The following is a 16,813-nucleotide window of genomic DNA, read 5'->3' on the forward strand; positions in this document are numbered from 1 at the left end:
TGCTTTATTTATGTGCATCTCGACCGGACATTATACTTTCCGTTTGCATGTGTGCAAGATTCCAAGCCGACCCTAAGGAATCACACCTTACGGCCGTAAAACGAATCTTGAGATATTTGGCTTATTCACCTAAGTTTGGGCTTTGGTACCCTCGGGGATCCACATTTGATTTGATTGGTTATTCGGATGCCGATTGGGCAGGGTGTAAGATTAATAGAAAGAACACATCGGGGACTTGCCAGTTCTTGGGAAGATCCTTGGTGTCTTGGGCTTCAAAGAAGCAAAATTCGGTCGCTCTTTCTACCGCCGAAGCCGAGTATATTGCCGCAGGCCATTGTTGCGCGCAATTACTTTGGATGAGGCAAACCTTGAGGGACTACGGTTACAAATTAACCAAATTTCCTCTTCTATGTGATAATGAGAGTGCAATCCGCATGGCGGACAATCCCGTTGAGCACAGCCGCACTAAACACATAGCCATTCGGTATCATTTTCTTAGGGATCACCAACAAAAGGGGGATATCGAGATTTCATACATTAACACTAAAGATCAATTAGCCGATATCTTTACCAAGCCACTTGATGAACAATCTTTTACCAGACTTAGGCATGAGCTTAATATTCTTGATTCTAGGAACTTCTTTTGCTAGTTTGCACACATAGCACACAAGTATACCTTTGATCATATCTCTTTTATATATGCTATGACTAATGTGTTTTCAAGAGTATTTCAAACCAAGTCATAGGTATATTGAAAGGGAATTGGAGTCTTCGGCGAAGACAAAGGCTTCCACTCCACTCCATTACTCATCCTTCGCCGTCACTCCGAGCATCTCTCCAACTTTGGTATACTCTTCATTCATTTATTTTATGACCAAAGGAGGAGAAAATACTTCGTTGGGCTCTAATGATTCCGTTTTTGGCGATTCATGCCAAAGGGGGAGAAAGTATGAGCCCAAAGCAAAAGGACCGCACCACCACCCTAATTTTCAATTTTCAATTGGATTGAAAATTTTAAAATTGGTATCTCTTTGTGTTCTAAAGGGGGAGCAAGTAGTACTTTCAAAACTTGATATCTTAAAACCTTCTTGAACTCTAAGAGGAGAATTTATTTGAGGGGGAATTTTGTTTAGTCAAAGGAAAAGCATTTGAAACAAGGGGAGAAATATTTCAAACTTGAACATGCTTTGCAAAAGTCTTATTCATTTACCTTTAACTATCTTGCAAAAGGATTTTGAAAAGAATCTACAAAGGATTTGCAAAAACAAAACATGTGGTGCAAATGTGGTCCAATATGTTAAAAAGTAAAGAAACAATACATGCACATCATATAAGTATTTATATTGGCTCAATTCCAAACAACCTTTGCACTTACATTATGTAAACTAGTTCATTTATATTTGCTTTGGTTTGTGTTGGCATCAATCACCAAAAAGGGGAGATTGAAAGGGAATTAGGGTTACACCTAGTTCCTAAATAATTTTGGTGGTTGAATTGCCCAACACAAATATTGGACTAACTAGTTTGCTCTAGTGTATAAGTTATACAGGTGCAAAAGGTTCACACTTAGCCAATAAAAGACCAAATTTTGGGTTCAAATAAAGGAGCAAGGGACAACCGAAGGCACCTCTGGTCTGGCGCACCGGACTGTCCGGTGTGCCACCGGACATGTCCGGTGCACCAGGGGACTCCAACTCAAAACTGCTCGCCTTCGGAAATTTCCAGGGGCGACTCCGCTATAATTCATCGGACTGTCCGGTGTACACCGGACATGTCCGGTGCTCCAAGGAAGAGTCGCCTCCGGAACTCGCCAGCCTCGGGTTTTCACTTCGGCAGCTCCGCTAAAATTCACCGGACTGTCCGGTGTACACCGGACTGTCCGGTGTACACCGGACTGTCCGGTGTACACCGGACTGTCCGGTGCAACAGCGAGGCAACGGCTACTTCCAGCGCCAACGGCTACCTGCAGCGCATTTATTGCGCGCCAGCGCGCGTAGAGGTCAGGCACGCCCATGCTGGCGCACCGGACACTCTACAGTGCATGTTCGGTGCGCCACCGGACATCCAGGCGGGCCCAGAAGTCAGAACTCCAATGGTCGAACCCAACGGCTTTTGGTGACGTGGCTGTCGCACCGGACATGTCCGGTGTGCACCGGACTGTCCGGTGCGCCATCGAACAGACAGCCTCCACCAACGGTCAAGTTTGGTGGTTGGGGCTATAAATACCCCAACCACCCCACCATTCATTGCATCCAAGTTTTCCAGCTTCCAACCACTATACAAGAGCTAGCATTCATTGCAAAGTACACCAAAAGAGATCAAATCCTCTCTCAACTCCACACAAAGCATTAGTGATTAGAGAGAGTGATTTGTAGTGTTCATTTGAACTCTTGCGCTTGGATCGCTTCTTTTCTTTCGCATTCTTTCTTGTGATCAAACACTCACTTGTAATTGAGGCAAGAGGCACCAATCGTGTGGTGGCCCTTGCGGGAAGTTTGATTCCCAAGCGATTTGAGAAGAGAAGCTCACTCGGTCCAAGGGACCGTTTGAGAGAGGGAAGGGTTGAAAGAGACCCGGCCTTTGTGGCCTCCTCAACGGGGAGTAGGTTTGAGAGAACCGAACCTCGGTAAAACAAATCCGCGTGTCTCACTTCATTATTCGCTTGCGATTTGTTTTGCGCCCTCTCTCGCGGTCTCGATTATATTTCTAACGCTAACCCGGCTTGTAGTTGTGATTATTCTTGAGAATTTCAGTTTCGCCCTATTCACCCCCCCTAGGCGACTTTCACCTTTTAAGGTGTTGCATCCTCAGATCTACGTCCAATCTACTTCGCATCCTATGAACTATAAAACACAAATACTTGAAAAACATTAGTTCACTGGTTATGTTGTTCATTAAACACCAATAAGGTAGCCCAATAAGGTGCAGTATATTTATGGCACTTTAGGAGATGACCTATATTTTTTTGACAATTTTTTGTAAAATAGGACACTATTGTATCATTTTTTGTAGCTTGAGCCATATAATTTAATTTGGGGGGCACCGAGATAAGTCACGAGGTGTTAATCGGTTCTCAAGCGCTACGACGACGGATCTATTTTCAGATGGGCAAGAATGTGGCTGTCACGTTTCCATTGTAGAGAATTCCGCTATGGATTTTACATTGCAGCGAAGTTCGATCTACCGTTTTCTATAATGGCAAAATATTGTCACCGGAGAGGTCAGGACTGAAGTATGTTGGTTGGTGTATGCTCTGATACGAGGTGTCCTCTGCGACCAAAGTTGGCATTCTTCACTCTCTTCTCTATTACTCTCTATGTTCCCTATCTTAAGGTTACAAAGGTTTATCCTAACTCAAAGTTTTTAAAGTTTGACCAACAATTTCTATAAAAAAATTATTTTTGAATTAAAGAAATTATATATTGTGCCAGATATTTTAATAATAAATGTAATAGTTTTATTTTATTTAGTTAATGTTTATGAATATTTTATTATTAACGGTCATAAGTTTCAAAATATTAATTTAGGACAAATCTTTTTTTACCTTAGACAGGAAACAGAGACAGTTTACGTCTAGCCGACACTCACACCTATAGGTGTACATTTGAGCCGGCCCGAAGCACGGAAAAAAGCACGGTCCAAGCACGACACGACCCAAAATATTTTAGTGCCGGGCCAGCACGGCCCGATATATTGGGTCGGGTTTGGGCCGAGGTCACGGCCCATGGGCGGGCACGAGCACGACCCGTTTAAGGCATGCACGAAATAGCTCATATAGAGGCACAAATAGACCCATATATTTATTAAAACCACACTTCATTCCACACTTTCATGTACTTTAAAAAGAACACAAAGCTAGAGATAATGCTAGTTAGATGTTTTTTTAGCTTTGAATTAGAGTATGTGATGTAATTTTACTTTTGTTATGAACATTAGATAATGAACTAAACTTACGAACTTTGTATAGAGCTGATTATACTTTTTTTTCTTCTAACAAAGTGATTTATAAACGAGGTAGTCATTGCATAGCTCTGGTAGCTTAATACAAATATTAAGTTTGTTTTGGTCAAATTTATTTGTCTTATCTTTTATTTGTTTTATTAAATTTGTTTTGAATTTAGGGCTTTAATGTAAATTCTGGGCCCTGATGTGAATTTCGGGCTAAAAACCGAATTTCGGGCCTTAATGTGAATTTTAGGCCAAAAATTGAATTTCGGGCTTTTATAATTTCGGGCCGCCCGAAATGAGCCTGACACGTTTAAGCAATTACGTGCCGAGTCATGGACCGAGGGCTAGGCCCGTGGGCCAGGCCGGCATGACCCAAAATTCAAACGGGCCAGGCTGAAATTCAAACAATTCGGATCTTTTCGGGCTTGGGCCGGACTGGACGGCCCGAATGTACACCTATACTCACACCATGGAAACGAGGAAACATATGCTAACTAGGCCGCACTCGTAATTCCTCCGTCACCACGCGCGATTTTCATCTGTTGCTTCCATTTCTTTTCGTTTTTGCGATAAAATACATAGTACTCTTTTGTTTGTCCTACAAAAAAATGTATCGGAGCTTGATGCGTGTTTTCAGGGACTTATTAAACATATCCTCCATAGCACCTTAACAGATGAAACACGAGCCAGAGGCAACAGGCGCTTCAGCTTTCTGCAACTGCCGAGACATAACAGTGAATCCCAGAGCTCTATGGCGCCGCTGTCACTAGAATCCTCGCAACTCACATCTACTTCCTGCTCGAGTCCCAATACGCCAAGCCTACTCCAGGAAGCCAGACGGCTGATCCGGTGACCCCAGGGATCGGGGCAAAATAGCCTAGAGAAGATCGATTTGCTTCTGCACAATTTCACTAACGAATCTCATTTTGTTGGCCACTCTTCCTGCCAGTTCATCCAGGAAGGAACAGGCACGCACTGAAGAGAGTGCAATGTTCTTATGATGCTCGCAAGCTCCAAATTCGAAGACATGGACTGTCGTCTGGATGAAGTTCTCAGCAAGTGGTAGTGGGCGGGCATCTTCCAAGAAAAGTATTGGTGGATGGAGCTACGAATTCTCAGGGAAGACGGTCTGGATGAAGTTCAAGAAACGCTCCGAGTAGAACTGGGGGTCCACAGCCGAGATCGAGACCGAGTCATACTGCATGGACTTGACAGCGTGCTCGATTTTCTTTGTCATGTTGTACTCTTGCAGTATGTCAATGATGCCCAGGTAGAGGACCACATCGTACACCTCACGGAACGGTTTGCTTTCATCTTCCTTAGGGGTCTGCTCTGCCCTTGCAGGCATGTTAACTCCTAGCTGGATCTGAAGCCTGACAAACATAAGAAACACGTTTTTTTTTAAAAAGAACCTGCAAATTCTACCCCTTCGAAACTACACAAGCAGCACGCCAGCGCAACACAATGTCCACAAGCTACTCAAAGTATTTGAACTACAGAAAGTTACCTGGCTGTTCCAGGCAGCAGTAGGTCTACTTCGCCAAATCCAGCAGCCGATGCACGCAAGCGGCTGCCTCTTATGTGAGGGCCAACAATAACACTGTTCTCACCACTGCTTTGAACCAAGACTAGTCCTTCTGGATGGCTAAGGGCATCATCTTCCTGAGCATCTGCGCCAACCATTTTTGACCAAACATTAGCCCACCAGTCTTAAAAAAAACTTAACCTGGAAATGCATGCGATGATGATGGTAAACAAGTTAAAGCAATAAAAGAGGCGCCGCGGATCAATAGCAACTACCAGACATATTTGTGCATCATACATTCTCACCATATATATAGCTTTAAGGCAACTTAAGGCTGCCTAGCCCAAACATGATTTGGAAATTAAGAAAGTTTAGGACTACATGGCATGCTAAGGATTTCCAGGTAACTTTGGATGCTGGGATGCATAATTTGAGTTCCTTTTTAACAAAAATGAATTAGAAATGGCCATTAGCTTGGCAGCTCCAGCTGGACACAAAGAGTAGATATACTTCACCATTGAAACCACTCAATGAGTAACACTCATGGAGATGTGCAACAGATATTATAAGGAGCAACATTTTATGGAAGGTGTTAGGCGTGTCCTTACTCCTTACCTTCTTCTGAAACAACAGTCAATCTATCTGCTGCCATGCTCCGGTGATAAGATGCACGTGTCCGCAAGTGCTGTGGAGCTCTATAATGGACACCAAGCAGTAGGCTGTAATCCATTATCCGCTGTGTTCTCAAAAAATCACTGTCTGTTTCAATCTGTCTGAAGAATAATCAACAGTATTTTGAGATAAGTGTAATGTCGTCACATAACAGAACACATAAACATCATTTCTAGAGAAAATATGCTCACTTAAGAAGAGCCTCACGCCAGGAAGGTTCAAGATAAAAGGAATAGTTAAGATCCAAATCCTTCAGAGTTGTGTTCTCGTCAATTTCAATTTTATCAGTAGAACGGCCTAAAGATGATCCTTTCAAATCAAACCTCCGGTGGATTCTCAATTCAGTGCAAAACATGTTTCCCATTACAACAAACCGAAACTGCAATTTGCAGATATTCAAGAAGGATCATTACATTAAAAAGGAAGGGGGAAAATTAAACTAAAGAAACCTCAAGTGAAATTGGTGCTGATGTCAATAGTTACCTTTTGACCACTAGAAGGTTTCACCCTGTGGAGGCCAAAAAACTTAGTTATGAGGGTGTTCTCATAGGTACGGACATGATCATAATAGTTTGGAAGCATTCGTAAAAGAACCTACAGGGTAGTAGAGTCATGAAAAGTTCAATTTCGCTTCCTAGGCAAATGGCCGTACTATACATGCACAATCTATCCAACAATCATGAAAGCTAAGAAATACAATCTCTGTAATCCATATAGAAAATGGACCTGCACTTCAGATTTTCGGAGAGTCTTAATCATGAATCTATCATCTTGTGACAGGAAAAAGACACTTCCACTCTTTCCAGGGGAAGATAGTTGCCTAAGAGCAGAATTTCCACATATGGAGATCATATAGTCTGCAGCATCAATCTTGAACATCTCTCTCAAATTCCTACAAAAGTGGATCAATATTGTGTTTTAAAGTATTGAGCCAGGAACAGAAAGAATAGTATATTTTAAGCCAGGAGAAACAACAAAAAGAATATGTCAACAAGAGGTCCCAATGAACAAAATTCTGTACAATCTAAATGTCACTCAATTTGCAGTGGATAAGACCATATTTTTTTAAGAAATGCGGACCTGAAAACCATGGGACAGTAGTCTTTCCATTTAAAATCTTCCGCTGAATGTGAAGGAGTAAGCCGAGATCCTTCTTTTGGGAAGTTCATCCAGAAACTTGCTCTTGGTCCAAAATCTGAAGCACGAACTTCACGTTTTTGAATTGGTGTGATCTTTCCAACTGTGTACCTAAGTACAACAAAACATTGCCGGTTTGAAATATACTTAAAACAATCTGTAACCATCATAACTTCGGATTTAATTAAATAAAAATGTACGTTGCAGGATCTAGCAGTTCCTGACATGAAAAAGCACATGTTGCAAGCTAGGAGCCAGTAAGGCAGCAAACACTACTTGTAGTTCAAACTTCTCAATGTAACGTGCAAATGGCACTACAAACATTGAATGGGGTAAGTTCCAAACTATATCTGTAATGTGTTTATGAGAGAGACAGTATTTGGCATTTTTTTTAAAGCAACCACTACTTGCTGGTGCTAGCACATCAAGCAAACCTTACAGCATTAGTTCATTACTCTCTAGAAGCTAAATAAATAAATGATACCAACCATTTTTTTTAAAACGCATCGTTAGTTCCAAGAGCCTGATGACAAGGGACCTGTTATTATATGGCATGATATTACTATATTGTTGAAAGAGATGATTATTCTATAAACAAGAACATTCAGTAGGGAGTAGCTAGGACAGTAATAGCTGAACAAACAATGAACAGGAAAAAAAAGAATGCATACTGTCACTGAAACCATGATATCAGGAGGTGCTACCTGATTCCAAGCTGCAGGCTGAGCATTAAATCATAGCTTCTGTGTCCCTTAATTATTGTCTCTCCAGGCTTTTTTGTGTCCCTCACCGTTTTCTTCTGGCGGCGTTTTGTCTTCTTTGAGGAGTCTGAAAAACTCCTGTCAAGAACCACCTCACTGATTAGAACACCTTGCATGTATTCTCTTTCCAGTATGGGCAAACGAGAATCACTCAAGTTTTCCAAGCTTTCTAGACCAGAACTTTCGCTGGATTCATGGCCAATAAATTTTTCAATAGCCACCTCAAGACTCCACCGTCTTTCCAAAGACACATTCTTCAAAGAAGATTGCTCAGCTGAATTCCTTTTGAACAAAACATCTGAAGATTGCCTAGCCATACCAACCTTCATGTTCCCCATGTCAACCGAGGAAGAGTGAAGTATGCGTGAACCATGATTCTGCCTTCTAATATCAGGCAGTACACCACGATTTCTTAGATTATTGATATACATCTCGTCGTTAACAGGTACTCTACAACCTTTCGGAAAGAATTTACCTTTCCCATCCTTCAGTCCCCTTGTCCATGTTCCAATATAATACCCACATTCATTCCATGTATAGATTCCATACCCATGCATCATGCCATCTATCCAGTTACCCTCATACGAGTCCCCATTTTTCCATGTAAGAGTTCCTTTCCCTGACATCTTGCCACTTTTCATGTTGCCAACGTAAGTGTCCCCGTTTGCCCACGTGTACTTCCCATGACCTACTATTTCTCCCTGAATCCACGAACCTTCAAACATGTCTCCATTTGGATATGTCTGATGTCCAAGTCCATGCTTGTGATTCAACTTCCATCGTCCCTTGTAAATGATTTTATCTGGACCCTTATAGGTACCTTCACCATATACATAGCCACCAGAATACTCACCCTCATAGGTGGCTCCAGATGGCCATTCCGTCTTTCCTTGCCCATGCCTCATCCCTTTATTCCACTCACCATCATAGGTGCAACCATCTGACCAGCGATACTGGCCTGAACCCTCTGGTGTGTTCCCCAACAATGTGCCAGAATAAATATCTCCATTAGCAAACCTGATCTCTCCAACTCTGAAACCAGGAGTTGCTCCAACAGCAGTTGAATCTTGGCCATTTCCCAAACTGGCCAACACCTCATTTTCTATGTTGCAACTAGCGTCTCGGAATAACTCAACCCTTGCAGAATGGGAGACCGCTTCTAGCTCATTTGGAAGAGACACAGGGGCTGTCATGCATAAACCCTGGGAGGACTGATCCACAAAAATGCAAAAACTAATATCAAAAGCACTGCCTGAGAAAGGTTAGATGAGATATGTAAGCCATTCTGTTATATAAGATGCACTGGAATTAACCAAGTTATAAACATTCCATTTTAGGAACCTTTTCCGCAAATTGTTTTTTTTTACTGTCACCGGAGGGAGAGGCTCCCACCTGAATGGGTAGGAAATCGTGGGCGATAGGAATCGAACCCAGGACCGGCCGCTCGTAACTGCCGAGCATACCACTGAGCTACGGCTCAGTTCCTTTTTTTCCGCAAATTGCTATAAGATTAAAGAAGGGCGCAGAGAGGCTACAACAAACAATCTGTCCTACTGAGAGAACGATAGGACGGCGTTAATCTGGACTACTTGATCCTTTACCTTATTTCACCTTAAGGTGTTTGGAAGGAATTTTGCTCAATCTTGCTGAATTTACTACGGTCCTTTCTTATTTACCTTATGTCATGCATAAGCCGAAAGGCCCAACTGTTGACTGTTTGATGAATCCTGCTTAATCTGGAAGAATCAAGATTTACCTTAAGGCGTTTCGCATTGTGCTTTGGGTAGGGCAGATTTTTTTTTAACTGTAGCCTCCATGTGCCTTTCTTTAATCTTACAATGATGTGTGGAAAACAATTTGTAAAGATTTTTTATTAAGGATAAATTGCAACTAGGAATTTGTAGGTACATATCAACTCATATATGAAAAGAAAAATAGGCTCACAATTATCTCTAACCTCTACACAGCTCAGCCTAATCATGTACCACACATACGTAAGCAAGTATACTAGAGACAACACCGATATGGTTCAGAGTTTGAGAATCATGAATATAGTCTTCTTTTTTACTTTTACTTTTTTCTTTATAAAAGCAAAACAACTGATCATGTCTAACTCAGTGAGCGGAGGTACACGGATGATCATTGTAGTTTTGCATGGCCCTAATCGTCAACTGTGAACTTTATTTTCAGAAGAGTTGCACCTACACAAGACTACAGGAGGGGTAAGGAGTGGGGGGCAGCCGGGCAGGATTACCTCACGACTTCGGAAGGGGGGCTCGCCGGAGGGGAGGGAGGCCTCGTCGACGGTACTACCTCGCAGACCTGCAGAGATATGGAGAGGGAGGGAGAGGGAGAAGAGGGTGAGGACGGAGAGGATCCGTGCGGAGGGTCAACTCTAGTCTCCATGTAAAAAAAGGACAGTGGACTAGTGGAGGCAGGGGTGCGCTGCCAGACTAGAGGCAAGGGGAGGAGGAGGACTGAGAAGCGATGCTGTACTGCTGTGGACGGCGAAGACCCCGGCCGCCGGATCCACGAATCGCGTCGCGCCGATGGGGATCCGGCCGCGGGAGGAAGCGCTGCGCGTAGACTCACCCGGAACAAAGGATCGGAGGGTAGCTTGCCGGGGAGGAACGGTATTCGCCGGAGGAGGTGGAGAGGGTCGCGGGCGTCTGGGGCGGCGCAGTGCAGGCTGGGAATGAAGGAGACGGGAGGCGTCCCCGTGTGTTGTTGATCCTTGATCGGCGGGCGCGCGGAGGGGAGCCCCGGACGCGTCTGTCTCGCTGAGCTGCTGCCTGCTGGCTGCTGCTGATTCTGAAGTCCTCGTGTGGATGCTGCGGGGCCTGTGGGGGAGAGAGAGCAGAGCAGGTAGTAGACGTAGACGAGGACGCCGGCGGTGGTTAGCGATTGGATTTGGCCGCTTGGACTCGCTCACCGATCCTGGTCGTGGGGGAAAAAAAAGGGGCGAAAAGCTAGGTGATTGAAAGGGAAACAACAAACTATTAGTATATACTTATATATAATAATGGACGTCCCTTTTACACTATTTTATCAATGCCTCTGCTTACTTTTACTAATCTTTCCATCTTTTAGCTCTGGGGCCTGTATTACCCCCAAATTAAGTAAGTAGATGTGAAATGTCAATTCGGCCGTGATTGGGTACGTACGAGGCCAGATAAGAGCAAAAAAAAGTTCCATGCACTATCAGAACTTGAACTACTAAAATAATACTTCCCTCGCCGTTACACGTTTGATGGGAGCAAAAGTCAGGCGAAACACATTTTTTTAGCTTCATTTTCCCTTACAATATACTGTTACTTGCTAGAGGATTAATATTATCTGAACATCGTGCCTTCATTTAAGCTTTATGCCATAATTTTGTATATGTGACTTAACTAACTATCGGTTACAGTTTGTAAAAAAAAAGTACTCTCTCCATTTTTTTATTTGTCATATTTTAGTTAAAATAAACTAATGATAATAAATATTCGAGAACGGAGTTAATAATAAATATGTTTGTCATTTCTTGACGGAGTGAGTAAGAGATAGTACTATGTGTCCCGGTGATTAAATTTTCGGGCTTGATTTTTGAAGGCAAATGGCATTTTCTTTGACTGCTCTCGGCGCCGCCACGGCGGCTTCATTGGAGGGAGCGTCTAGTGATTGATGCTACTACGACCAGACCAAAAGAGCGATGGCTTGCACTTCTTCTGCTTCGTTTTTTTTTTCCGTTACCTTCTAGGCGATCGAACGGCTAGGGACTTTCTATTTGTTAATTGTACGAGGCAAAGCAGGGTAGCGATAGTACATTGGTGGCGGGACTATCCTAGGGCAATTGTGGTGGGTCAGCACCCCACATCAAAAGTCAATGCCCGTATGAGCCCCACATGCTAGTGGTGTGGTGATTGGGATATCAGCTTAAGGCATGCATAAGAGCAACTCCAATAGTTCTCTAAAAAATAGCTTGCTAAAATCATGTTTAGCAAGTTGCTAAATAGCTATTGAAAGTAAAAAATAACTTAGTCTCCAATAGTTGCTCATATTTATGAAGTAGCTCGATTTTGAATCTAGATTTAGCGGCCCTGCCCCTATGTGAGGGCGAAAGAGAAAAAGCCGGTCAATATGAACTATGGAGGAGTGGTGGTCCGGTGGCGCAACCTATGAGGAAGTTGGGTTCGATGGTGAAGGAGAAACTTGTGTCATACATGTTTGACTTAGTTATCTCATGCTAGAAAGTGAAAAAAGAGTGTGTTATACCTGTCTACCTCACTGTGTGGGAAAGTGAAAAATAATCACGCTAGTGTGAAGAAATTGACGTCAACTGTATTTAGGGAGTTCCTACCGAGTTGCTAAATGTGGAGAGTAAATAGAGTTGAATAGCAACTAAGTAAATTTAGCAAGTCTATTTAGAGAACCATTGGAGAAGTATTTTTCTATTTACTTCTTAAATTTAAGATTTAGAGAGTTGTTTAGAGAACTATTGTAGTTGCTCTAACTCCATTAACTAAGAGGCCTCTTGAGCGGGTCTCTAAAGGTTAAGTGAAAAAAAATCAGAGAGATGAGTCTGTCTCTTCACGATTTTTTTATATAATAACTATATTTATGATATATGCGCTCGGTCTATATTTTACACTTGAAAAACCAAACTAAAGGCTCTAAGTTGTACATGTCCTTATCAGTCAGTATAGATGGCCATCTGATCAAATTTAGACTGATCTGACTTAGAAAACTAAACCTTTTATATACTCTCCCGTCCTAAATTATAAATTATTTTATAATAATAGAGAAAGTATGATATAGCCCTCATAAGATTAGACAAATGCTGTCACCCTACCCGAATTTTTTATATTTTAGCTCTTCCTCAAAAAAAAATTCACGTTTGGACCTTAGAAAATTTTAATGTCATTTTTGGACCCTTTTCTCGGCGCCATAGCCAATGGCGCCGAGGTAACACAGCTCGGCGCCATAGGCTATGGCGCCGAGGTGCGTGCTACGCTGGCCCAACCTGAACGACGTGGCGCCAACGTGGTACCGAGCTCGGCGCCAAGATCTATGGCGCCAAGATCTATGGCGCCGAGCTCGGATATGTAACAACAAAGTATGTCTAGCTCAGTCGGTAGAGTACAAGACTTTTAACCTTGAGGTTGTGGGTTCAAGCTCCACGATGGACGTATTTTTTTATCACTAATTTGTTTTTTGTTGTCCATATTTTTCGTTTATGTCGCTGATTTGTCCGTCCAGATTTATTTTTCATCTAGTTTTTTTGTTTTTGTGACAAATTTATTTATTCATCTAGATATTTTTTGTTTTTGTTTTTGTTTATTCAAACTGCGTGACGCAAGTACCATGCACATAAGTAACCCACCCTATGGAAGTACGGAGTACTTTATAAAATCATCAAGTCACTGTTTATTTATACCTTGTATATTTATATTTTGGACTCTAATTATAATCTTTTTGGTTATTAAGTATATTTATATTTTGGACTCTAAAACTCCAATAATCTAATATATTCGAAATTATACTTTTTAATATTAATTAAAATTTATCATTGTACATAAGATTAACACAATCATTTGTTTATGATATAAATATTTTTAATATTTTAAATGGTGTACTTCAGTTTTTAGTATATTATTTAATGTTTAAAATCACTTGTAATTAGCGAGAGGACGGAATCAAGCTTAAGCATGTGGGGTTTACAATGCACCAAGGGCCAGACAGATTATTTACTATTAAACAAAATGTAATAAACAAATCAGTCGCAAAAGCAAAAACAAATCAAGATGAGAAATAAATTTAGACGGACAAATCAGCGGCATAAACGAAAAAAACCACGATGCACTATAGCTAAACCGGTGGCCGCTAACCAATGCAAGTACGTTTTCTTAAGCTTAATAAACGAAAAAAATATGGACGGATAAACAAATCAGTCACAAAAACAAAAAAATCTGGATAAAAAATAAATCTAGACGGACAAATCAGCGACATAAACGAAAAATCTGGACAACAAAAAAAATCAGTGACAAAGACAAAAAAAAGTATGAAAACATGTCTATCGTGGGGCTTGAACCCACAACCACAAGGTTAAAAGCCTTATGCTCTACCAACTGAGCTAGACAAGTTTTGTGTACATAATAAAGCTCGGCGCCAAGATCTATGGCGCCGAGCTTGGTGCCACGTCGGTGCCACAACGTCCGTTTGTGCCAGCGTAACACGCACCTCGGCGCCATAGCCTATGGCGCCGAGCTGTGTTACCTCGGCGCCATTGGCTATGGCGCCGAGCAAAGGGTCTAAAAATGACATTAAAATTTTGTAAGGTCCAAACGTGAATTTTTTTCCGAGGAAGGACTAAAATATAAAAAATTCGGTCACCCTACCCACCTGGCGCCGTACGTTGCAAGCGAAGGTTCAGATGAATCGATGCATCATCAGATCTCTGTGCGGAGTTCATTAATTAGCACCACCGAGGAGATGCATGATTAAGGCTCAATCATCGATGGGTAGAGCAATCAATGTATATATTTGTTGGAGTAGACTATACACTGCAATTTCAGCACTCTCGGCAGCTTTTCTATCCCGGCCGGCATAAACCAAACAAAGCAAACTTATTGTAGACCGAGCTATACCATACTAGTTTTACCGTAAACTGGATTTCTAGAAAAGTCACCACGATTTATAATAATGAGTTAATATTATTATTATATACACCATAAACTATATTTTGTTAAGATACTCATTTGGTGTTACAAATATTATATTTTTTAATAAATCTGATCATATATAAAAGATTTTGATTTAAAATAACACCAATAATTGATTTATTTAGGATAGTAGTATTAGTTTTCTATTATAAAAGGCAAATAACGGCGTTACCGGTCACTTTTGGGTGTGTCGTCGTGCCGGCAGCACATATGAGGGCATGTACAATCTTTAGACCGTAGATCAGTTTTTAAGTACAAGAGACAGCTCAGAGACGGGATGATACAACATTGAGTCTATATATTATAAATATAGTTAAAGGACAATGTTTATGGAGAATCGTGAAGAGACGAGCCCATTTAATATAGAGCCTCTTAACGGGTCTCTATGTGGTTAATTGGAAAAAGAAAACAAGCGTGTTAAGTGGTTGTAGACTAACCATAAAGTTTTTGTGCAATAGATTGATGTGGTATTTTCTGGCCAGCGTAAGTTGTCTTAATAGGTCTGGAAAAAAAAACTCGAGCTCGACTTGCCGGCTCGGGCTCGCAGTGGCTAAGCTCGGAGCGGCTCGATGCTTAGAACGAGCCCGAGCCGAGTCTGTTTTGTGGCTCCCAGCGGGTCAAGCCCCCAGTGGGACCACTCACTGAAATCAAACCCTACCAAAAGGATGATCGGATCTCACCTGGATAACCCGTTTGAAGCTCGATGACCACCTTCCCCGTGCTGACTAGGTCAAAGGAAGGTGGTCCTCCCCTCGAAAAAGACCTCATTAGGGCTTCCGATGGGGAAGTGTGCCAATCAAGGATCAAGTGCTCAGAGGACAATCGACCCAGAAGATCACCACCCAAGGACTGTGCTCGACTCCGGAGCACCATGGACTCACGCTCAGTGCATGGCGGCCATCACAGATAGGGTTAGTCCCTAAAACCGCGCAAACATCAAGTAAACCCCAAGCGATTCACATAAATCGCTCGGGGGCTAGGGGCTACATATAGCATATGCGCTTGCGCGCACCCGAGATTTTGACCAACGACAGTAGCCAAACAAAAATGGACCCACGCTCAGTGACGACCATCACAGACAGGATCAGTCCCTAAAACTGTGCAAACATTGAGTAAACCCCCAAGCGATTCACATAAATTGCTTAGGGGTTCGGGGCTACAGCTAGCAGATGCACTTACGCGCACCAGAGATTTTGACCAATGACGGTAGCCGAACAAAAATGGACCCACGCTCAGTGTGTGACAACCATTGCAGCCAGGGTCCGTCCCTAAACTGTGCAATAAACCCCTAAGCAATTAAAAATTGCTTTAGGGCTTGGGGTTGTTGTCGGGTACTTAGGAACGGGGTTCCCGAAGTGAATCCTATAAACCTTCTAGCTGAACGACATCTCAGTAGAGCAAGTCAATGAGGCGAGAGGGCCGACCATGTCCTCGCCAAGCAAGCCAGCGAGGCGGAGCGCCCGACCAAGTTTTCGCCGAGCAAGCCAGCGAGACGGAGAGGCCGACCAAGTTCACACAGTGCAAGCCAACGAGGTGGAATGACCGACCAAGTCCCCGCCGAGTAAGATAGCGAGACGAAGCTACCAACCAAGTCTTTGTGCTCACGAGATGAAACCTGAACCCAATGATATGGGCCCACACCCGTAGTGACAAGACGCATCATCACCATGCCACGACTGAACGTGCACACACTGCACAAGACAAGCCTCGAGGACACCTTAGCATAGGAGTCCCAACAATAGCGCGCACGTCAGAAAGGACGGAATAACACGCCATACCGAGTGTGTGTACCGTAAAGGATGGAAGGAGACACAAGGCGTGTGGCGGGCGGAGCCACGCCGCGTACAACCGCGTCTAGGGACAGAATCGTGGGACCCGCCACGCACTACCACTAGGACGTCAGCGAGGGACTCGCTACACGAGCCAACGCAGAGAACGAAGCCATGTCAAGAGTACAACCACACACAAGAAAGGGGCCCAGTTTGTTGACCCGGGTGGATAAGGCCCCCTCCCCTCCTCTCTCTCTCTCTCTACTCTCTTTCTCTTCAGCAAGGAGGGGCTCCCACGGT

At 42.9% G+C, this 16,813-nt stretch overlaps 1 protein-coding gene and 1 non-coding gene across 3 annotated transcripts; both read right to left on the bottom strand.

Annotated features, from left to right (window-relative positions):
• Window positions 1–4,480: 4,480 nt before the first annotated feature.
• On the bottom strand, window positions 4,481–11,060 carry LOC103626132 (phosphatidylinositol 4-phosphate 5-kinase 9). 2 transcript variants are annotated; one of them, XM_008646519.3, is made up of 10 exons: window positions 10,636–11,060; window positions 10,298–10,365; window positions 7,987–9,254; window positions 7,226–7,393; window positions 6,872–7,037; window positions 6,629–6,739; window positions 6,337–6,524; window positions 6,089–6,246; window positions 5,456–5,618; window positions 4,481–5,321 (listed from the first exon to the last, which is right to left on the bottom strand). In XM_008646519.3, exons 3-10 carry the CDS (start codon window positions 9,234–9,236, stop codon window positions 5,054–5,056), a joined length of 2,472 nt encoding a protein of 823 aa, XP_008644741.1. In that variant the 5' UTR covers window positions 9,237–9,254; window positions 10,298–10,365; window positions 10,636–11,060; the 3' UTR covers window positions 4,481–5,053. The 2 variants fall into 2 exon arrangements, with proteins under 2 accessions (XP_008644741.1, XP_008644742.1); XM_008646520.4 differs by having other exon boundaries at window positions 10,540–11,018.
• A 3,032-nt stretch (window positions 11,061–14,092) lies between these two features.
• TRNAK-UUU (transfer RNA lysine (anticodon UUU)) lies at window positions 14,093–14,165 on the bottom strand. Its single transcript has one exon. It is a non-coding gene; the product is annotated as a tRNA-Lys (tRNA).
• Between the last annotated feature and the right edge of the window lie 2,648 nt (window positions 14,166–16,813).

This window comes from Zea mays, chromosome 5 (genome assembly GCF_902167145.1).
Source record: "Zea mays cultivar B73 chromosome 5, Zm-B73-REFERENCE-NAM-5.0, whole genome shotgun sequence".
Taxonomy (NCBI): domain Eukaryota; kingdom Viridiplantae; phylum Streptophyta; class Magnoliopsida; order Poales; family Poaceae; genus Zea; species Zea mays.